Genomic DNA, 24,766 nt, shown 5'->3' with positions numbered 1-24,766 from the left:
TGCCCTGTTGGTAACTCGGCCATGATTTGGCTACTACAAGTTTAGATAGCTGGCTAACTATTTACCCATCAAATTATTGTTTTACTGACATGGGCTAATTGAGTGACTGTCAGTGAGCGACATATGACAAGAGGAAAACTGCTGATGCACAACCAAGTTTCGAAACTGCACCTTGTGTTTTCTACTCTTCTGACTCTCAACAGTAAGTTGAGACCCCACAATTACTGAGGTCCGGCCCTCGGTGTCCTCATATGCAGGCTTAGTTATGGCACTGTTCATCAGTAGGTTTACTGGAGATTAGCACGTATTCACACTCCATGAACATTTGCAATCACACTTTTAATGTGAATGTATCAAGAAACAGTAACCTGTCAGCGTTACTTTTGTCTGATTAAACTCAATTTGTGTTTTTTGCATTCCTGGAGGAGAAGTGACCCGAGTGGGCTCCCAAGTGGCACAGCGGTCAAAGGCACTGCGTCTCAGTGCTACAGGTGTCACTACAGACCTTGGTTTGAGTCCAGGCTGTATCACACCTGGCCGTGATTGGGTGTCCCATAGGGAGGCGCACAATTGTCCCAGCGTCATCTGTGTTAGGGTTTGGTCAGGGTAGGCCATCATTGTAAATAAGAATTTGTTTTTAACTACCTGCCTAGTTAAATAAATATAAAAAAAAAAAAGTGGAAGTGGTGAATGACTGGCCCCCCTTCAGGGGTCACGGCTTCATTCCTAATTTTCTGCGTGATCTGAGATAAACAAGCGGCCGTCCATATAGAGCGCCTTGGAGGGAGCATTGCTGATAAATCACCGCCGAGGCCGGAGAAGTGGCAGCGTCGGCACCCTGCCATAGAGCGGGCGGGAAAAGAGCAGAGTCGGGGAGTATGGGAGGGGGCCAGTGGCGGGGGGAAGTGGATAAATTGGTGGTGATGGCTAACCTTGACTTTAAATTGCTACGACTCGCCACTGGTTGGATCAAACATGGGATGATGTGGAAAATATACACCCCCCGGCCCCACCCCTTCCCGTTTATTTTTTTCTCTGCCATTATATTACATTTTTCTAAAGCGTTGCTGTGCAGGCCTATGTGAATTGTGTGAAACGATTACCGTCAAAAGGCCTTCTGTTTTCCAGTCAGCAGTTTTCTACTCAGGCAGAACCCTGTGATCAGGACCAAGCGTTAACCACGATGTGGTGATGTCACTTTAATTAAACCTTTGCCTCTGTGCAACCTGCAGTGCTCCCAGCACTATTATGCTACATGGCCTGATCCATGCAGGATTATATTTGGGATAACAATGGCCTATTACAGTAATTTATATTCCTAGTAGCTAGCCTATATTGTTTTTTTCTGTGGTAAGCTAACTACCTTTTAGCATTACTTTCCTGGAGATAAACTCCAAAGTATAGGCTACATACATAACTACAACAGTATACAGTACAGTACGCCCACTTCCACATGGAAAACATTTTATCATTGGATGGAAACTTGAAACATGCCCTGAGGTGTCATGTGACAGCTGGTTGGGATATAGGTCTACACACAATGGGACTGACATAGAATTAATAGGATCTCTATGGGGATTGATCTGGGGAGAATTTATGCTGGTTGAAGCAATGACTAGAGTTTCTCATAGCCTGTCCTCAACCATGCTAGCGGATTGTGTGTGTATGCAGATGTCTGGATGAGTTTGGGCTGGGGGGGGGGGGGGGGGGGGGGTAATATACTGTACCTTGTGGGGATGCAGCCTGCTGCTGGGACAAAAGGAGCTAGGCTGCACAATGCCAGGGCTGTTCTCAGAACACTATGATTTAACTGGACAAACAAGGAGAAATGTTAGTCCTAACTTGTAACTGCTATACTGTGCTCTTGCTAGGCTAAATTATGTTATTTTGTTATGAGAGAAAGTAAAGTCACCTCTATCTACCAGATGTACCACATCTCGGAAATGTGAATATATAGTATGTTAACGTTTTGCAGTGAGTCTGATTTGTGTTTTTACCAGTCATTCATCACCCTCTGCTGGTGATCACCAGCTGCTGCTATCACCAGCTCCAGCTCTAGTCAAAAAGTACAGACTAGAACGCCATGATGGCAGAACGGTTCTGCCCTCATATATATATATATATATATATATATATATATACTACCGTTCAAAAGTTTAAGAACACCTACTCATTCAAAGATTTTTCTTTATTTTTAGTGAAGACATCAAAACCATGAAATATGGAATCATGGAGTAACCCCCAAAAATTGTTAAACAAATCAAAATATATTTTATATTTGAGATTCTTCAAATACCCACCTTTTGCCTTGATGACAGCTTTGCACATTCTTGGCATTCTATCAACCAGCTTCAACTGGAATGCTTTTGCAAGGTTCCCACATATACTGAGCACTTGTTGGCTGCTTTTCCTTCACTCTGCGATCCAACTCATCCCAAACCATCTCAGTTTGGTTGAGGTTGGGGGATTGTGGAGGCCAGGTCATCTGATGCAGCACTCCATCACTCTCCTTCTTGGTAAAACACAAGAAACACAAGCAATGGAAATTAGACCGGCGGAAATTTCAACATCATACTTTCAAAATCTTAGCTAGCAGTCATCATCATGAATCAAGTCGACAATTTACTGGCAAATCCTTTTTTAATCCTTGTCATATGAAGATAAATAATGAAGAGAAATTATAAATAAAACGTATCAGTCATCAGCCATTGGACATATACATTACACAACAGGTTGGAAATCGCAAATTCAACAATAAGTGGTTTGGAAGGCTAACTGTAAGCATTGAAAAGCAATCACTAGCCTGCTATTCAGTGGAGTGGCTGTGTGATCCCGAATCTGGGATTAAAGGACTCTTTTCCAAGTTTAAAATGATAAACATTCAACATTGGCCATGCTGTCAATGAAGCATGTTTTGTGCGGTGCTCTAAAACAACTTTTAACTCGGAACTTGATTTCAGTGAGTTCAAGACAACTGGGAATTCCGGGAAAAACTAGCTCCGACTGGGAAATACGTTTTGAATGGTCATCCAAATCGGAATTGTAAATCGGGAACTTGAGCTTCTTTCTACAACCTGAAGATCAATGACGTCATCATGATTCAACCTTGTTTTTTTCCCCAGAGTTCCCAGTTGTCTTGAAAGCACGATAAATCCAAAGAATCCCAGACTTTGATGACAAAATTTGCCCACAAAGGACCGCCGTGCAACCTTCCTGTTCAAGTGAGCACAACATGAGTCCAAAAATGTATTGTATGCTGCTGCATAAATGATTTGGTAAGCCAGGGAGATATACTGTATCTAAGAAAGTAATACTAAGTGTATTTTGTGTAGTAAGCTGTTAGTAGCCCATGGCCTAACCCAAATCATTTGGTCTATCTACCCCTCTTAATTTCACTTACTGTTCTGACTTGGTGGTGCACATGTAGCCTATAACCTGTTCTGGAGAAATGTAATCATAACACTTTATAAGCGCTTTCATTGTCTGTTGATATGCCCCCTTTATTTATCAAACGGTTCTGACTTGGTGTATAGGGAGAATACTGTAAGAATGGTCCATGTTCTGAATTCTGTCGCTGTACATTTCAAAAGTGCTAAAGAAATGCTACAATCTAAGCTAGATGCCCTGAATCTCACACAAATGATCAAGGAACCCACCAGGTACAACCCTAAATCCATAAACATGGGCACCCTCATAGATACAGTATTATCCTGACCATCTTGCCCGCCAAATACACCTCTGCTGTTTTCAATCAGGATCTCAGCTGGGTCCGCAGTCAAACGACCACCCCTCATCACTGTCAAACGCTCCCTTAAACACTTCTGCGAACAGGCTTTTCTAATCGACCTGGCACGGGTAATCTGGAAGGATATTGACCTCATGCCATCAGTAGAGGATGCCTGGTTGTTCTTTAAAAATAATTTCCTCACCATCTTAAATAAGCATGCCGCTTTCAAAAAATCTAGAACTAAAAACAGATATAGCCCTTGGTTCACTCCAGACCTGACTGCCCTCAACATGACAAAAACATCCTGTGGCGTACTGCACTAGCATCGAATAGTCCCCATGATATGCAACTTTTCAGGGAAGTCAGGAACCAATACACATTGTCAGTGAGGAAAGCAAAGGCTAGCTTTTCAAACAGATTTTTTCATCCTGCAGCTCTAACTGCAAAACGTTCTGGGACACTGTAAAGTCCATGGAGAATAAGAGCACCTCCTCCCAGCTGCCCACTGCACTGAGGCTAGGAAACACTGTCACCACTGATAAATCCACGATATCGAGATTTTCAATAAGCATTTCTCTATGGCTGCCCATGATTTCCTCCTGGCTACTCCAACCCCGGCCAACAGCTTTGCATCCCCTGCAGCTACTTGCCCAAGTCTCCCCAGCTTCTCCTTCACCCAAATCCAGATAGCAGATATTCTGGAAGAGCTGCAAAACCTGGAACCGTACAACTCAGCTGGGCTAGACAATTTGCATCCTCTCTTTCTAAAATTATCTGCCGCCATTGTTGCAACCCCTAATACTAGTCTGTTCAACCTCTCTTTCATATCATACGGGATTCCTAAAGATTGGAAAGCTGCCGCAGTCATCCCCATCTTCAAAGGGGTTGACACTCTAGACCCAAAATGTTACAGACCCATATCCATCCTGCCCTGCCTTCCCAAAGTCTTCGAAAGCCAAGTTAACAAACAGATTACTGACCATTTCGAATCCCACCGTACCTTCTCCGCTATGCAATCTGGTTTCCGAGCTGGTCACAGGTGCACATCAGCCACGCTCAAGGTACTAAACGATATCATAACCGCCATCGATAAAAGACAGTACTGTGCAGACATCAGCCGTCTTCATCGACCTTGCCAAGGCTCTCGACTCTGTCAATCACCGTGATTCTTATCGGCAGACTCAACAGACTTGGTTTCTCAAATGACTGCCTCGCCTGGTTCACCAACTACTTCTCAGATAGAGTTCAGTGTGTCAAATTGGAGGGCCTGTTGTCCAGACCTCTGGCAGTCTCTATGGGGGTACCACAGGGTTCAATTCTCGGGCCGACTCTTTTCTCTGTATATATCAACGATGTTGCTCTTGCTGTGGCTGATTTCTTGATTCACCTCTATGCAGATGACACCATTCTCTAAACATCTGATCCTTCTTTGGACACTGTGTTAACAAACCTCCAAATGAACTTCAATTCCATACAACACTCCTTCCGTGGTCTCCAACTGCTCTTAAATGCTAGTAAAACTAAATGCATGCTCTTCAACCAATTGCTGACCGCAGCTGCCCGCCCAACTAGCATCACTGCTCTGGACGGATCTGACTTAGAATATGTGGACAACTACAAATACCTAGGTGTCTGGCTAGACTGTAAACTCTCCTTCCAGACTCATATTAAGCATCTCAAATCCAAAATTAAATCTAGAATCTGCTTCCTATTTTGTAACAAAGCCTCCTTCACTCACGCTGCCAAACATACCCTCGTAAAACTGACTGCCCTACTGATCCTCGACTTCGGCGATGTCATTTACAAAATAGCGTCCAACACTTTACTCAGCAAACTGGATGCAGTCTATCACAGTGCCATTTGTTTTGTCACCAAAGCCCCATATACCACTTACCACTGCGACCTGTATGCTCTCGTCGGCTGGCCCTCTCTACATATTCGTCGCCAGACCCACTGGCTCCAGGTCATCTATAAGTCATAGCTAGGTAAAGCGCCGCCTTATCTCAGCTCACTGGTCACCATAACAACACTCACCCGAAGCATGCGTTCCAGCAGGTATATCTCACTGGTCATCCCCAAAGCCAACACCTCCTCCTCCTTTGGCCGCCTTTCCTTCCAGTTTTCTGCTGCCAATGACTGGAATGAATTGCAAAAATCACTGAAGTTAGAGACTTAAATCTACCTCACTAACTTTAAGCATCAGCTATCTGAGCCCATCCAACTACCTACCTCATCCCCATATTGTTTTTATTTACTTTTTTGCTCTTTTGCACGCCAGTATGTCACTCCCTGATCATAGAAAGCTGTTTATTCTCTATGTTGGTTGGGGCATGATAGTGACTAGGGTGGGACATCTCGGTGAATTATATTTATATGGTGGCCTTATATGGTTCCCAATCAGAGGCAGCTGTTTATTGTTGTCTCTGATTGGGGATCATATTTAGGTAGCCATTTTCCCCATTGTTAGTTGTGGGATCCTGTCTACAGATAGTTGCCTGTATGCACACCAGTAGCCTCACGGTTCGTTTGGTATTTTGTTGTTTTTGTTCTGTGTTCATTTAATAAAGTAAAATGTATGCCTCTCACGCTGCACCTTGGTCCACTCATTATAACGATCGTGACACAGTATTTCTACTTGCACATCATCATCTGCACATTTATCACTCCAGTGTTAATTTGCTAAATTGTAATTACTTTGCTACTATGGCCTATTTTTTGCCTTACCTTCTTACGCCATTTGCACACACTGTATATTGATTTTTCGATTGTTATTGACTGTACTTTTGTTTATCCCATGTGTAACTCTGTGTTATTGTTTTTTTGTCGCACTGCTTTGCTTTATCTTGGCCAGGCTGCAGTTGTAAATAATAATTTGTTCTCAACTCGCCTACCTGGTAAAATAAAGGTGAAATAACAAAATTAAAAATAGTTATATTGACTACGTCATTAATATCTTAATCGAAATTACAGATGGCCTCTTATCCGCTTGTCATCCCCTTATGCCATAGTTTGTACATCTAAATTGTCATTAGAAACCACATCTGCTTCAGTAAGTCAACCATATCAGCTATGTTTTTTTTAAAGGCAGTAAATGAGACCAAATGAACTGTTTTGCTTCCAGACAAGCCTCCGCCAATAGTCAGGTGTAGCAGTGGTAAGATGTTGGGACTGCTGTTGGGACAGCTTTATGTAGGCCCTGACAGTTTGTGGGCACCATTTGTCACCGTTATAGTGCAATTCATGTGTTGTTTAGTGTTGTGTTGTGTAGTGGCTTTGCTGGCATCCCACTTCTTATAATATCTTTGCCCCACCAAGATTTACATGCCAAATTCACCACTGCTCTCAGAACATTTTGATTCAAAAAAGTGTTAAAGACTGTAATCCGCATGAGACTGGCAAGTACTGTGATAGTGGTGTAAATAGTTAACCTAGTAAACTACTGTCACCATGTGGGGTCTCCCTACTGTTTAGGATGATGCTGTCAGTCCACAGTTTGAAATTGTCACAGCCCATCCAATAGACTGCATGAATGAGAGTGCATGAACAACATGAATGTTAGCTCAACTTCACATTCAGTATATTAATATAGTACATAAGGCTTTTCATAAACCTTGAAGGGAGGATGCACTTCCTGATTTGGACAAGTTTTTAAGATTGCTCATTAAGAAATGCTAGTGGCCATGACAGAAATCAAACAAGAGTTGTCTTGGGGATGTGGTATAATGTGGGAGTGTTATGTTGTTTGTCCCTCCTGAGTCACCATAGTAACAAAATAGCCACTTCCTTAAAATAGTCAGAATTAATCTAAGATAAATCAAGAAATCTGTCCTTAATATAGACGTTTTTGCTGAGTAGGTCTTAGTTGCACAAATGTACATCTAGCTAAGGTGTTTGGTGCAGTATTTCTCAAGTAAAAACATGTGCATTAAAAACTAGTCAGTGCACTGAATACAGTCTATCTAGCCGGGAAGGTCTGGCTGCGCGTTCAGGACTGATTTCTGAGAATAATAACATGTCTACAACTTCGTCATCTGCAAACTGTCAAACTATCGTAAATTTACACACTGTTTATCAGTGCCCAAAATCACTTGCTAGCTAGCGAAGTTCCAACTCTGTGTTTGTCAATGAAGCTAGAAAGTAGTAGCTAGCAGGCACATTGCGCAGCCAAGCCACAATCAGCTCATGAAGTGTCTGATGAGTGGCAACGTTTGTGCTTCTGTGACGTTTTTGTGCTTCGGTGACCTTTTTCACAGGTCGAGGGGGACACAAATGCTTGTGAATGGGTTTGGAATATTGAAAAGTTGCAGTTGGTATACAAGTGTGCTCTAATCCTCTCGATCCTCCATTTTCCCCAAAAAGTGGCAGACTCGAGTGATTGACACTATCAAGCACATCAGCAAGCTTCCACTCCATAGAGGGCTTAAAGCCAAGGGTTATTTCAATATAACATTAGCGACAAGTCTGAGGCACAGCATAATGTGAAGATCTGTCTCACTGTCTGGAGGTTCTGGCTGCTATGATTGGATAGTGCGCAAGCAGCTGATGGAGTGCAATCTGCACAGCTGCTTCTCTCCTGTTAGTGGGCAATGGGCAAGGAAGTGGGCATCATCTTAATCCATACCGAACCCTCCAGTAAGTCTTGACGAACTCACTTACAAGACTGACCAAAACTATCCTATTTACACTTCGTAGTCAAATTCTGACACAATTTCTGACTCAAATCCATGCCACATAGGCCATTTCAAACCAGAGAAGTTGGTTCTAAGAGGCAGTTGACCTTTAATCCCAAACCTGAAAAGGTAAATGAAGAGGGAGGAATTCTGTCGAGTTCACAGAGTGACTGTGCGTGCTGATACGGCTAAATTGTTTTCCATCATTCCAAGGCAGTGTGGTAGGCCTTCACGGTGACCTTGACTGCAGATACTGCCTTTCTTTCCACAGCCTCTCAGGGTGAACTAGTTGAGACAAGTTCTAGCAGCTGAGAGTGTTTATGGCTTTATAGACAACTAATGGGGTACTATAGGGCTTGGTGGCCCCTGGTGATAAGGAGGCAAACTCTCTCACCCTGCCTGGACTACAGTGCCAGTGCAGCAAACATAACTACGCAGTGTCAACTCAAAGGCCCTCTGGGCAATCATTAACCACCATTCCATAATAGTACATTACCGGAGAAATTAAATAAGACCATTTCAGATAGAATGCTATTTTGAGTATATAATTTCATAAGACCATTACATGCCAAAAATGTTGAGCAAGGTAACGTTTCAGCACACTTTATTGTAAATTATCATATAGTAATCTCAGTTTTAATCCTTTCAAATAAAGATTTTATTAGAGCGTGGGTGGAGGGCCAATCCATGAAGGGTAAAGGTTATGCCACAGCTCAGCTGTACCTCCCACAGAATGTGGGACTCCTTAAGTCATATGGAGAAAACTAATTGCATCAGTATCAATGGTTAATAAATGACTGAATGAATTGTAAAACACTCACATGGAAAGGTTTCTGTAGTACTTGATGTTACCTGTTCGTCATTAACCCTGTGTAAAAGTGTGTGTATTATAGGGTAGCAGACACTCAACCTCCCTTCACACTTCACATGTTGCAATATGTAGAGTGTGTAACATTCTTTTTAAAGTGGTCCTTGAAGTGGTCCTTGAAATTCTCAGAAGAGTGCAAGGACATTTATCGTGGGACAGTCTACAAACATTTGAATACTGTACATTGCATGGAGGATTGACACTGAGAGGGCACCTCAAAAGAATCCCTCCCTAGTCATACAACTTGCCACTTGTGTCACGCCTGCTCCCGCTCTTCCCCCCTGGCGCTTGAGGGCGCCAGGCTCCCCAGCATTCCGCACTCCTGCCATCATCATCACACACATCTGCCTTCCCTCCGTCATGCGCATCAGCGATTATTGGACTCACCTGGACTCAATCACCTCTGTCATTACCTCCCCTATATCTGTCTGGTTCCCCGTTCTGTTCCCTGCTGCAGCATTAATTGTCATATGTCCTTGGTTACCCGTAGGCTGACACTGTTCCTGTCTTGCTCTATGTCTGTTCCCGATTAAATGTTTGACTCCCCGTACCTGCTTCTGCATTACAGAATGCAGAAGCCATCTTACGAAGCATCAGGGAGTGCTGACGTTGGGTCCTGGGCCCGACGCGTAAGCCAGCTCACGCCTCTGCCGGTTCGTTGGAGATTCAGTCCCAGCCGGCTTGTCCAGCACCCGTGCCTCGGACGGCCCATCAGGCTCGCCCAGGTGGGATGCCGAGTGGTGCCCCTAGGGGGGGGTGCAGTACACACCTGCTCCCGCTCTTCCCCCCTGGCGCTTGAGGGCTCCAGGCTCCCCAGCATTGCGCACTCTTACAATCATCATTACACACACCTGCCTTTCCCCGTCACGTGCATCAGCGATTATTGGACTCACCTGGACTCAATCACCTCTGTCATTACCTGCTTCTCATCTCCGTTGTCGTCGGTCCTTACAACTTCACTTTAAAGCTTTAATTGTGTCATAATCAAACTAAGAGGTGTATCCTTGACCTTGCATGTAGTCAAAAATACATTTGCAACCAATAAAGTTCAAACACTATCGTTTTTGATAGAACAGGATCTGGGGTGGGATAAGTCTGACGGTGCCAGACCTTAACATAGAAGGTACATTTAAAAAAGATACTGACAAAGTGAAAGTCTTACTGATTGAGTCATTTTAACCTCATTCGAATCAAGCTCAAAGGTAACTGTCACACTTACATTAGGCATATCTGGTCATTATTCCCCACATAGGAGCATATATAGGAGGTGAACGCCGCAACACTAATCACCTGTAATGGAAGATAAACTATCAAACCTACCAGGGGCAATTATCATACCGGTATCTGTTTGTATTATTTGCGTTGTGGAGTAATAGTAATAATCTGTGAGATAGTGATTAAACTATTGTGATAAGCTGTATTTATTTAAGACATTCTCATCAGTGGGCAATGGGCATCACCATGACATCATGATAAGATCATTAGATACTGTCCTAGCCATTGTATGATGTCATCGGACTACAGATATGAAAGTCTGAGGCAATATTTGTTGTGCTTCGTCCCCGTAAATCTAAGATTTGGAGGTAAATGTTGCCGTTGCTTATGATACTGTACAGTCAAGCATTAAAATGTTAAAGTTACTTATCAAGCCAGAACAATATTTTGGGGCAAGAGCATCAGCAAAAGCTTCAGCAGATGACCTTGTGTTTTGCTAATTCAATTTCAGATGTCAGATCAAAACAGATAACGGTATGCTGTCCAACCAAAAATGCTTGCTATTAGAGTCAAAATAGTTGTTACCATGATTTAAGACATTTTCAATTGTCTTTACTATTTAACACTATATATAGAAAATAACATTATCAAAAGCAACTGGGAATAACCTTGATTGAGCATTTTCAATTGATTGGGAGTTGGCTGGTTGTGTGGCTAGGAATTACAATAGCCATTAATCACAAATCAGTCACCAATGAATTGTGTGGCATGTAGCCTTGAACTGAACTATACTTGTATGGACTCTACAAAGCATGGACACTACAAAGTTTGGAAAGTGTTCCACAAGGATGCTGGCCCATGTTGGCTCCAATGCTTCCCACATTTGTGTCATGTTGGCTGAATGTCTTTTGAGTGGTGGACCATTCTTGATAAACACGGGGAACTGTGTAGCGTTAAAAACCCAGCAGCGTTGCAGTTCTTGACACAAACCTCTGCACCTGGGACCTACTACCATAGCCCATTCAAAGGCACTTAAATATTTTGTCTTGCCCATTCACCCTCTGAATGGCACACATACACAATCCATGTCCTAATTGTCTCAAGGCTTAAACATCCTTCTTTAACTGTTCTCCTCCCCTTCATCTACACTGATTGGAGTGGATTTAACAAGTGACATCAATAAGGGATCATAGCTTTCCCCTGGAATGTCATGGAAAGAGCAGGTGTTAATGTTTTGTATACTAAGTGTATGATGGCACAAACAAGGACATGGATGGATACCTTATCATAAATACATTCTAGCCTTCCTCTCTGCAACATACAGTAATAAACAAATGTTTTTCCAATTTTTACTTAGATTTCATCAAAAATCAACAATTGATGCAAGGGACCATCTGCTACTTAATGACATGTCAATCAAATAACATATATTGAATGTTGATTTGATATGTGTTTGTTTATTTTAATTTTAATTAAATTAAACAGGCAGGAAAATGTAGCTACAGTTCTCTTTTCATATCCCTAGTCTTAAGTCCAATGTGGGTGGTTTTCGGTGATCAAAATGCAAATTCTTAGATGATAGTTTGGTGTCCTTTCCACAAACCCAATGAACCTGTTTACATGCTGGCACACCATTTTTATGGCATCATTTTATTGCTCTCTAAGAATAACAATGAATTATGATGATATCTGTATAATCATTTACCAAGACACAAAATAATATTTGTTCCTTTACTTTCAAAAGTAATATGCTGTGTTATCTGTATCATAAAGATACAGTAGATTGGTCGAAGTGTGCGCATGTGAGCGTGGATGAGTACGTGTGTGTATATGTGTGTGTGTGTGTGTGTGTGTGTGTGTGTGTGTGTGTGTGTGTGTGTGTGTGTGTGTGTGTGTGTGTGTGTGTGTGTGTGTGTTTTAGTTTTACTATCCTGGTGGTAAAACAATGAACATTAGATAAGTGGGAACACTTCACCGATCCCCTCAAGGACTATTATAGGCTCAGAGGTTAGGGTTAGGGTTACAATTATGGTTAGAATAAGAGTTATGGTTAGATTTAGGGTTAGGGGTTAAGGTTGGTTAAGGGCTAGGGGTTAGGGAAAATAGGATTTTGAATGGGAATCAATTATTTGGTCCCCACAAGTATAGGAAAACAAATGTTTGTGTGTGTAAGTGTGAGTGAGTGAGTGAGTGAGTGAGTGAGTGAGTGAGTGAGTGAGTGAGTGAGTGAGTGAGTGAGTGAGTGAGTGAATGAGTGAGTGAGTGAGTGAGTGAGTGAGTGAGAGAGAGAGAGAGAGAGAGAGAGAGAGAGAGAGAGAGAGAGAGAGAGAGAGAGATTTGATTAGCCAACTTGTATTCATAGTCTATGGCATAATATATTCAATTTGTCCATAAAGAGGTATTGTAAGAATATAATGTCTCCTCAGTTGTGTTAGACTGTTATAACCATGTGATAATGACAGTTAAACCCTTCCCTCCTGTATGATTCAGGTTATTCCACTGTCACATACTGTCAGAGCCATAATAAGTGTCACCATGATAGTAGTGTCTATCTTATAGTCATGAACAAGCTAAGCCATAACAAAAATTAATTATATGATAGGCCTATCTATGATATATTAAAGTGTATTGCCTATGGACCTGTGGTTGAAAACATGATAAAGTAGGCCTATGTCGATCTTAGGCACAACACATTATACTGTTGTTCTTTTCTATAATAGTCGTTAATGATTTGGCTTAACCCACAGACTTCTTACTGGACACTAGGTAGCCTATAGACGTTCCACAAGCTACCACCAGAGAGCAGCTTTCCTCCATTCAGAAGAGAAATAGAGAACATTACGCACAAATGTGCCAACTGACCCCCTCAACTGATTTAAAAAAAAAATACATTCTGGATAGGCTACACCTGTATAAGGTTTGAATTAAATTTGCAACGCATTTGTGAAAACTTCTACCATTTCCGTTATTTGAATAGGCCGACCCTAGTCTATTCTCAATCAAAGTGCAAATATTCTAATAGACTGGCCTTATTTATTCTAATAGACAGGCCAAAAACATTTTGAAATCATCAAGGTTATTTGGTTAGGCCTAGTTAATTTGCTATTTTTCTTTTTGGCCTGTCCTGAGATTGACGGAGGCTACTCTCAACCAGCAAAAAAACAAACAGTTTATGACAGTCATTAGCCTACTTTTTACCTAGTGAAAACAACATTTTAAAAACCCATGCCAGAGTAGTAATATTCCGTCATACACTGATCATTTGATGTTGCCTGGCCTACATTCACTGTGGATGCTAAGGTAAGCTCACTTACTGTCAGAGAGCCCTTTTTGCTACGGACTTTGAACAGTCAGGTTGAGGTTTTCCCGCCCCAGCGCCATATAAGCAGCATGCAGGACCTCTGCAGGTAGCCAGGTAGCTCAGGTGAATTCCCCTTTTCATAAGGACTGCTGCAAAAGCCAACTCCTCCACTTCAGGTGCGTATTACTACCCTCGATACTCCACATTAGAAACAAGAACAATTCAAGTAATATAGCAATAAAAAACTAATTCACAACAAACAAAGATATGTTAGGAATTGTTACCTATAGCTAGCTGTATGTGCTCTTAGCCTCAATGCGTATTATTTTGGTTGACACTCAGCTTCACACACAGTTTGGTGCCAATGACTGGCCGAGCTTGTTCTCAAGGGTGCTATTTTTGACCGTTTTTACCTGCTTTCTTTTTTTTGTCAAATGTTGCCCAGATAACGATGATAATAACTTGTTTTGTTATTATTAGAATAATTGGTATTCATTGTATTAGTTAGCCTAGTAGTATGCCACTATTGTAGCCTATTGTTGTTTGAGAGAACTCAATTTGATCCTTGGAAAAGGAGGACTTGGAGAGCTTTACTGATTACACTTCTCTTGTGGTTTTCTTGAGGATAGTAGGCCCCTAGCCGACAGTCATATTTGTATGTCTCTGTGGACGTTATCGATGTGGACGTGAAAAGCAACATCACAATGAGTTATTCCCATGGAATAATTGACCATAATTGAAAGGAGAAATTATCCTATTTTGTAACATCTTGTGACAGGCACAAGATTGCTTGGCTATGCATTGGAGGATGAACAAATAAACATTTCAGGAACTCTTTAATAGAGGATTCAATATAAAAAGGACTGTGTTTTTTTATTTTATTTTTAATAACAATAGATTAATTAAAGTTAAAACTGTTTAGCCTTATTCCGATATACTTTGATGGTTTGCCACAGTACATGTTCTTCATGGTTTACCTCAAAGTAAAATACATCATATTTGCTGTAGGGCAATGGCTCCTCGTCCAGAAGTCAGAGATACCTCGTCTCCCACTCTTGGTATGTACAGTTTGGTTCTCCTTACTATCTATGACATCCACACCTCATCACCAGGCAGCACCACACACAGAGGCAACATCCACTCACAATTCTCCTAATCCCACAGATGATGCAGATACGGCACCCAAAGACTCAGTCGTCCTGCCAGCATATTCTACAGAGGACAAGTATGAGGATGACCCCTGGAACCTCCCTGAACTGCAGGACAATGGACTCAAGTGGTCAGGTGAGATAGATTATGGTTGTTTCTCAAATGGCACCCTATTCCTAACAAAGTGCACTTCTTTACCCTTCACTGAGATAAACATTTAGATGTTTTAAGTGAGAACCTGTGTGACTACACCAACCAAAATCTGGTTCCTCTTTCAGTCTCATATCTCTCTCTTTGGAAACAGAGTTGGATACCAAAGGGAAGGTTTTGCGGGTTCTGACTGCGAGTGTCAAGTTCATTCTGCTGGTTGGATTTCTCTACATGTTCGTTTGCTCTCTAGACGTCCTGAGCTCTGCTTTCCAGCTAGTTGGAGGTAACATTAAACCCTGCTCTCTCTCTCTCTCTGTCAGAGTTGACAAAATTAATATTATGGTTTCATATCTTACTGAATCTTTGTTGATGCACGTAATCCAATCCAGTCATATGATGTAATATATAGTCAAAATCAAATCAAAGTATAAAAGTGTATGTTTGTTTTCAACCAGGTCCTGATAAGGACCGACTGTATTTGTCACTTCTTAGGTTTTAACTCTACTAATTTGATGATACTCTAATTATTATTCTCAATTACAATTGTCCTGTCATTCCATAACAAAATATCTAAATATGGGATGTTTATGGACATGAAAGTGTTTATGGAACGTTTTCATGATGAATTTGGCCTTACCTTTAAGCTGTGTCTGCATAGGTAAGGCAGCTGGGGACATCTTCCAGGAGAATGCGGTGCTGTCCAACCCTGTGGCTGGCCTGGTGATTGGAGTGCTGGTCACATTGTTAGTCCAGAGTTCTAGCACGTCCTCCTCTATTGTGGTCAGCATGGTGTCTTCTGGATGTGAGTATACACACACATACAAGTACACATGACACACACACACACACACACACACACACACACACACACACACACTCTGTATCTTTATCATAGTGCTGGAGGTCCAGTCTGCAGTGCCAGTCATTATGGGAGCCAACATTGGAACCTCAGTCACCAACACCATTGTGGCCATGATGCAGGCAGGGGACAGAAATGAGTTCCGCAGGTACATCTAACTGAATCACTTTCTAAAGATTCATAACACTACAGGTGCTTGAATTCAGGCATTATATTTACTGGTAGTTACTGATCATATATTTAAATGATTTATTTAATTGGCTTCTTATTGAGCAGCTATAAATATATACATTTTATTGCTGTACGATAAAGAATGTGACCTACACACTTCCTTAAACCTAAAATAAGTAAAGCAATTTTGTGTGGAAGTTCAAACTTTTTTCACAGCGGATTGGACACAGGCTGTTTAAATGGACAAAATGTTGATTTATACATTCACAAATTTGACAAATTTGACTATCACTAATGTCATGATATTTTGGGTAAAGTAATAAAGAAGGTCAATTCACTATGATATCATCAAATTTGTATATGGACATGACTACATTATTCAAAATATTGTCTTCTTGCTCGATTGATGAATACAGCCATAGCAAAATGACTGTCAGTCAGCTCAAGACGTTTCTAAACAGCCTCAATTGATAGAAGTATACTTCACAATTTTGCAACATAAAAGAAACACTGTAATTTGCTGGTTGGTAATGAGCAACATTTCTGGGAAATAAAATATCAAGCTTGGTAAATTGTGAGCTGTGTAACCTAGTGTTATTTCTTCCAGGGCGTTTGCTGGTGCCACAGTGCATGACTTCTTCAACTGGCTGTCTGTGCTAATCCTGCTGCCTCTGGAGGCAGCTACTGGTGTCCTGTACAAACTCACCAAGATCATCATCGACTCCTTCAACATCCAGGGGGGAAACAACGCCCCTGACCTGCTCAACGTCATCACCGACCCTCTCACCGATGCCATCATAGAGGTAGGATCAGCGTTTTACCATCGCAATTCATGTGATTAATCTAATTTCACCTTATAAAGCAAAATACGCAATATGAGAAGTGAAAGTTATTAGAATGTATTTATATTGCTAGCAAGATACAGTACCTATACAACCCTGAAACATGTCTGAAACATTTATAAAATATCTGTTTAATATTACATTTGAGATGATGAAGAAGTTTAGTAGGTTTTAAATCATCTTTAACTAGTCTGAAACCTTTATTTTCCTCTAGCTGGACAAAAATGTAATCAGTGACATTGCCACCGGTGACCCAGCAGCCAGAAACAAGAGTTTGATCAAAATCTGGTGCAAAACAGAGAAAATCACGGTAAGATGTTTAGATTAACGATGACCCTGTCACCAGTGTTGGGGAAAATATACTTTACCGAGATGCCAATTACTTCACACTGGAAGAAGTTACGCTACATTAAAGCTACCCTTATGAAAAATATAGTTTGCTGAAGTAAATGTACTTTGGAAATTACTTATTGACAAATTATTATATGTAAATCTCTACAAATTGCAGGACAGATCACTTTGGGGTCATAATAACAGAATGTGTAATTTAGCCTATTGAACACAAAGATATGTTTCATGTGAGAATTAGAGAGGTTTGATGCCGAAAATGAAAGGAAATTATTGCGTACTTCACTTTATTTTCTTTTAGCAAAAAAAGTAGTGGTAAGTTCCAGTAGCTAGTTACACGGCAATAAAGTAATTATCTACAGAAAACAATACCTAGATTTGAATATAGTTCTACTACCACCAAGCTACTGCAAAATGTAATTCAATTATTTGTTGAACTACATGTAGTTCACTACTCCCTAACACTGCCTGTCACACCAGCAACACAGGAGGTTGGTGGCACCTTAATTGGGGAGGACGGGCTCGTGGTAATGGCTGGAGTGGAATGGTATCAAATGCATGCCATTCCATAAGCTCGGTTCCAGCCATTATAATGAGTCGTCCTCCCCTCAGCAGCCTCCACTGACCTGCAATTACTAATCAGATAAGTCAAACAAGGGGCTATTTTTATACGTTTGTGATGATTGATGATTTACGAGTTTTCCGACAGTAAAAACAAGATAACGTTGTAGTATACGTGAGAGTGCTATCTCAGAAGCTCTCTTCTCAGGGTTAATGTTTGATAGATCTTCAAGTTTGGCCAGAGTGATTCTACTTATAAGTTTCAGTGCCTTACTGATACTATATCATGTCATCATGAAGGTGGTCTTTTCTTAATACAATTCTGCTTCTTTACTAGTCATGATGTCATTAAGGTCATTGTTTCCATAGGTTTTAATGACTTAGTGATAGCCATAATTACTGTGCCTTTTATCTGTATTGGCTTGTGTTTTATCAGAGAGGGAGAGGCGAAGCGAGAGGGTTTACTCTGTCCAAAATTTGTCCATGAAAATAAGGAATTTTTGTATGGAGATCAATGAGAGAGGGTTGAAAAAGTCATTGCTAATTTGCTACGTGAGGCTTATTTGATCAAATACACGTTTCGTAATGGTTAGGTTGTTACGAATACACTTATATAAGTGGACACCTGCGGCATTTCAGCAACCTTGAAAAAAAACGACTTTATATCGGAGTTGTGTCTGTTGTTCACATGCGTAACTGCCCTCTCATAAGCTAGAATGGTCTCACAAGATCGCGCCTGCTCCTGCCTGCCTTCCATCTCTGAGGAGGTGTATTTTCATTGTTAGAGCGGTCACTGGACCGTCATCTTTGTTTTTATTCTCTTCTGTTTTAGACTCTTGTGAATATAACAGTTCCCTCAGATGCCAATTGCACGACCGGTGCCCTCTGTTGGGTGGAAGGCAACAAGACATTGACCCAGATAAATGTCACTGAAACAATCAATCTAGAGAGATGTAAGTACAGCACAATCACTGAACAGCCCATGACCCTACAAAGGTCTCTACAGAGCAATTTGAATTGCCAGATACGCTAAACCAAAATTCTGTGAAACCTGAGAACCCCCCCCCCCCACTGCCAGACAAGACCACATGATACAAGGACAATGACTTCCATTCAGTCTATAAAGTGACTCGGCACATATCCTCATCTCACCCCCTCTACCTGCTCAAATACCCTACCCCACCCTCTCCACCTGCTCAAAAGGCCCATTCATCCTGGCCAGCTGAAGCACCTGAGTGGCCCAAGGCCAAATGACGGGCCAGCGCTCCCAAGTCTAACACAGCCAATCAAAATTAATACCTGTGCGCTTGGATCTGAAATCAGCCAATCAAAACAAGGGAAAGGGTCACTGCTCTCATTATGACTTGGACCAAATCCTGTTGTAATGTAACCCCCTACATTGGGTCACCACACGTCAGGGCTACGTGTAGAAGCTATGGGGGGAAAACCTGTTGACTAATCAAATCAAACTTTATTTTTCACATGCACCGAATACAACAACTGTAGACTTTAATGTGAAATGCTGACTTACAAGCCCTTAACCAACAGTGAAGTTGAAGAAGAAGAAAATATTTACCAAGTAGACTAAAATAAAAAGTAATAATAAAAAGTAACAATATAAGTATAACAATAACGATACTATATACAGGGGGTACCGAGTCCGTGTGCGGGAGTACAGGATAGTTGAGGTAATCTGTACATGTAGGTGGGGGCGAAATGACTATGCATAGGTAACAACCAAACAGTGAGTAGCAGCAGTGCACAAAAGGGAGGGGCTGGGGTGCCAATGTAAATTGTCCAGTGGCGATTTTATGAATTGTTCAGCAGTCTTATGGCTTGGGCGTAGAAGCTGTTGAGGAGCCACTTGGTCCTAGACATGGTGCTCAGGTACCACTTGCCGTGCGTTAGCAGAGTCTATAACAGTCCATAACAATTTTATGGGCTTTCCTCTGAGACTGCCTATTATATAGGTTCTGGATGGCAGGAAGCTTGGCCCCGGTGATGTATTGGGCCTTCACACTACCTTCTGTAGATGCAGAGCAGTTGCCATACCAGGCGGTGATGCAACCGGTCAGGATGCAGAGTTGCAGAGGGAGGTGTTTAGTCCCAGAGTCCTTAGCTTAGTGATGAGCTTCATGGGCACTGTGGTGTTGAACGCTGAGCTGTAGTCAATGAACAGCATTCTCACATAGGTGTTCCTTTTGTCCAGGTGAGAAAGGGCAGTGTGGAGTGCGATTACCATTCTTCCTATCTATTCCATAAAAACTGTGGAAGTCATGTCAGGACCGAAAAATTACCTTCTCACTAATCGTATGACCTTCTCTCTAAAATCACTACATTTATTACCGTCTTTCTAATCTCACTAAAGTTGAATTACCTTCTCTCTAATCTTTCATTGTTATCACCCCTTTGTCCCATTTAAATCTTCAATAATATTTGGCATCTTCCCATGCAGGCAACCATATCTTTGTTTTTGCTAACCTGCCTGACCTGGCTGTGGGCCTCATTCTGCTGGCCCTATCCCTGCTCATCCTCTGTACCTGCCTCATCCTCATTGTCAAGCTGCTCAACTCCATGCTTAAGGGACAGGTGGCTGTGGTCATCAAGAAGGTGCTCAACACAGGTGAGCAGACATTTGGCTATCTTCTCAATCTACTCAGAATGCTGGTAGAACATACATCCTGTTTGATAGTCAGCAGTGGTACATCTTGATGTTTGATGAGCCACACTGGTACAGACACGCTGCAGCTTGAAGGTCACCTCAGGTGCTCTGGACCAAGATCAGGTACAACTATGCTGTGATCCATACAGTCACTTTGATGTTGATGTTGAAAGTAATCCTAACGTTCACTGTGGTCGCCAAGCAAATGCTTAACCTGCTGTGTCTTGTCTGTTCAGACTTCCCTTTCCCCTTTGGCTGGGTCACTGGTTACATTGCCATCATGGTCGGAGCAGGAATGACCTTCATTGTCCAGAGCAGCTCTGTCTTCACCTCTGCAATCACTCCCCTTGTTGGTGAGTAGTTTTGTAGCTTCTATCTATCCACTTACCTTTAGCTGTCTCCAATTGCATCCAGACCTACTGACTAATGTAGAGAGCACATACTCAAGTATTATTTCAGTATCATGTAATCGTTCTCCCAATTACCCAACAGGTATTGGTGTTATTAGCCTTGAGAGAGCTTATCCTCTGACATTGGGCTCAAATATCGGCACAACTACCACTGCAATTCTTGCTGCTATGGCTGCTCCTGGAGAAACACTGGCCAACTCACTGCAGGTTTGTTGTAGTAATGGTTTATTTTCATGTCAGTTTCATATTGCTCTCTGTCCACTCTCTCTATGCATCAGTGTTATTGAAGTCTTACTCACCCTGTTTGCATCTCCTCCTCTCCAGGTTGCACTGTGCCATTTCTTCTTCAACATAGCGGGGATTCTGCTGTGGTACCCCATCCCCTTCACTCGGATCCCCATCCGCTTGGCCAGAGCCCTGGGGAACCGCACAGCAAAGTACCGTTGGTTCGCAGCGCTCTACCTCTTACTCTGCTTCCTCCTCATGCCCCTGACTATCCTGGGGCTCTCCCTGGCCGGCTGGCAAGTCCTGGTTGGGGTGGCCGTACCCATCGTTGTCCTCGCCATCTTCATCATTGTTGTTAACCTGATGCAGGCACGTTGTCCTCAGTACCTGCCCAGCGGGCTGCGTGACTGGGACTTCCTGCCCCGCCCCCTGCACTCCATGGCCCCCTGGGACCGTGTGGTGACGTCAGGCATGGCCTTCTGCGGCGCTCGCTGCTGCTGCTGCTGCAAGTGCTGCCAGAGTACTGACGATGAAGAGAAGGGTTTGCAGGAGAGGAAGAAGAGTCTGGAGATATATGATAACCCAGTCCTAACCAGAGACGATGAGCCGCAAGAGACCTCCAAGGAAACTATGAAAGCCACACAGCTCTAACACAGTTAACATATCTATCTGTAAGACATATATAACCTATTTGTAACATGTTTGTAATTCTCCAAGTTTGCTTTGGCTTTATGGAGTTAACCAGTCTCTGTTTCGGTGATACTGTATCATGTGGTGTAAGCCTGCACATCTTGTAGGAAAACATCACCAAAACGTGAGTGTCCACTGCATATACACTGAGTATACTAAACAATAGGAACACCTCCCTAATATTGAATTGCACCCCCTACCCCCCTGCTCTTTATGACATAGACTGACCAGGTGAATCCAGGTGTAAGTTATGATCTCTTATTAATATCACTTGTTAAGTCCACTACAATCAGTGTAGATGAAGGGGAGGTCGACAGGTTAAAGAAGGATTTGAAGCCTTGAGACAATTGAGACATGGGTGAATGGGAAATACAAAATATTCAAATGCCTTTGAACGGGGTATGCTAGTAGGTGCCAGGCACAATGGTTTGTGTCAAGAACTGCAACGCTACTATGTTAGTCACACTCAACAGTTTGCCGTGGGTAGCAAGAATGGTCCACCACCCAAAGCACACCCAGCAAACTTGGCACAACTGTGGGAAGCATTGGAGTTAACATGGGCCAGCATCCCTAGTGGACGCTTTGACACCTTGTAGAGTCCATGTCCCGACGAATTGAGGTTGCTCCGAGAGCAAAAGGGGTGGGGGGGATGCAACTCAATACCTGGTCATTACGTTTAGCAGCTGCTCTTATCCACAGCGACTTACAAGAGCAATTACTGTTAGGTACCTTACTCAAGGGCACATCAACAGATGTTTCTATAGTTGGCTCAGGGATTCAAACCAGAGAACTTTCGGTGTCTGGCCCAACGCTCATAAGCACTAGGTTACCTGCTGCCCTGTTATTGATAACGCATAAATGTAAGCTAAAGGTACAGTAGATTGGTCTCCCCTGGAGGGTTGTGCTCTTTTGCTGTAGCTAGTTTATGGGAGGTTGTATAAATATATACAGTACCAATCAAACGTTTGGATAAACCTACTCAATCAAAGGTTTTTCTTTACTTTTACTATTTTCCACATTGTAGAATCATAATGAAGACATCAAAACTATTAAATAACACATATGGAATCACGTAGTAACCAAAAAAGTGTTAAACAAATCAAAATATAGTTAATATTTGAGATTCTTCAAAGTAGCCTCCCTTTACCTTGACAACAGCTTTGCACACTTCTCTCAACCAGCTCAATGAGGTAGTCACCTGGAATGAATTTCAATTAACAGGTGTGCCTTGTTAAAAGTTATTGTGTGGAATTTATTTCCTTCTTAATGTGTTTGAGCCAATCGGTTGTGTTGTGACAAGGTGGGGTGGTGTACAGGAGATGGCCCTAAAACTTTAAGACATGATTATTTTGAGACATGAAGGTCATTGAATAAGGATAATTTCAAGAACTTTTAACATTTCTTCAAGTGCGGTTGCATAAACCATCAATCACTGTGATGAAACTGGCTCTCATGAGGACCGCCACAGGAAAGAAAGACCCAGAGTTACCTCTGCTGCAGAGGATAAGTTCATTAGAGTTACCAGCCTCGGAAATTGCAGCCCAAATAAATGCTTAATGGAGTTCAAGCAACAGACACATCTCAACATCAATTGTTCAGAGGAGACTGCATGAATCAGGCATTCATGGTCGAATTGCTGCAAAGAAACCACTACTAAAGGACACCAATTAGAAGAAGAGACTTGCTTGGGCCAAAAAACACAAGCAATGGACTTAGACCAGTGGAAATCTGTCCTTTGGTCTGATGAGTCCAAATTTGAGATTTTTGGTTCTTTGTGAGACGGATGATCTCCTCGTGTGAGGTTCCCGCCGTGAAGCATGAGGGAAGATGTGTGTTGGTGTGGGGGATGCTTTGCTGGATGATACTGACAGTGATGTATTTATAATTCAAGGCACACTCAACCAGCATGGCTACCACAACATTCGGCAGCAATACACCATCCCATCTGGTTTGGGCTTAATGGGACTATCATTTGTTTTTCAACAGGACAATGACCCAACACACCTACAGGCAGTGTAAGGGCTATTTGACCAAGAAGGAGTTACAGAGTGCTGCATCAGATGACCTGTCCTCCACAATCACCTGACAGCAGCCCAATTGAGATGATTTGAGATGAGTTGGAGTGAAAGAAAATCAGCCAACAAGTGCTCATCATATGTGGGAACTCCTTCAAAACTGTTGGAACAGTATTCCAGGTGAAGCTGGTTGAGAGAATGCCAAGAGTGTGCAAAGCTGTCATCAAGGCAAAGGGTGGCTACATTGAAGAAGGCTACTTTTAAGACTTTTTTTAGTTACTACATGATTCCATATGTGTTATTTCATAGTTTTGATGTCTTCACTATTATTCTACAATGTAGAAAATAGTCATAATAAAGAAGAACCACTGAATGATTAGGTGTGTCCAAACTTTTGACTGGTACTGTACTACTGATAATAATATGTGAAATGTATCTGATGTGCTTTTAGACAGTAGCCACCTGGGCAGGACTTTGCCCTGCATCCTTTGACCCATAGATATTTCACCTGGGAGACCAGTCCTGATTATGGTGCTCAAGCCAAGGTGCACTTCATGAGTAACTCATGGTGATAGCACTTTATAGTTAACTACTAAATCAATTGCTACAAATGGCAGCAGATCAGAAAACCAAATACAAGGTTATCATTGTTATGTTTTCTCAAATAGGCCATTTGCACGTTACCAATTCAATCTATAATTTCAGACTATGTGTTTATCGCTAAAAACAGGTCAGGTGGGCTTTTGCCTTCTAGTTTGGGGTAGATAATTAATACATAATAATCCATACTGGTCTCATAGACCAAAAAATGTATACGTACCATACGAAACATAACATATCATACTAAATGGAGTGTCTCGGATTTACTTACAGAATAATATAAAATGCTCTGAGACCACATTG

At 42.0% G+C, this 24,766-nt stretch overlaps 1 protein-coding gene across 2 annotated transcripts; it reads left to right on the top strand.

The window, feature by feature from the left end:
- The first annotated feature begins 13,853 nt into the window (after nt 1-13,853).
- LOC100136211 (sodium-dependent phosphate transport protein 2B) lies at nt 13,854-24,240 on the top strand. Of its 2 annotated transcripts, none has more exons than XM_021599329.3 (13): nt 13,854-13,957; nt 14,790-14,839; nt 14,946-15,065; nt 15,235-15,363; nt 15,739-15,882; nt 15,976-16,087; nt 16,718-16,913; nt 17,167-17,262; nt 18,694-18,814; nt 20,317-20,484; nt 20,760-20,876; nt 21,016-21,140; nt 21,258-24,240. In XM_021599329.3, the coding sequence occupies exons 2-13, from the start codon at nt 14,794-14,796 to the stop codon at nt 21,807-21,809; spliced, it is 1,926 nt and encodes a 641-aa protein (XP_021455004.3). In that variant the 5' UTR covers nt 13,854-13,957; nt 14,790-14,793; the 3' UTR covers nt 21,810-24,240. The 2 variants fall into 2 exon arrangements, with proteins under 2 accessions (XP_021455004.3, XP_090087863.1); XM_090231737.1 differs by having other exon boundaries at nt 13,879-13,957; nt 14,955-15,065.
- Nucleotides 24,241-24,766: the final 526 nt, after the last annotated feature.

The sequence above is a fragment of the Oncorhynchus mykiss genome, chromosome 4, assembly GCF_057628025.1.
Source record: "Oncorhynchus mykiss isolate SJ-2025 chromosome 4, ASM5762802v1, whole genome shotgun sequence".
Classification (NCBI taxonomy): domain Eukaryota; kingdom Metazoa; phylum Chordata; class Actinopteri; order Salmoniformes; family Salmonidae; genus Oncorhynchus; species Oncorhynchus mykiss.
Note: the sequence above shows the minus strand (reverse complement) of the source record. Positions and strands in the feature narration are given on the sequence as shown.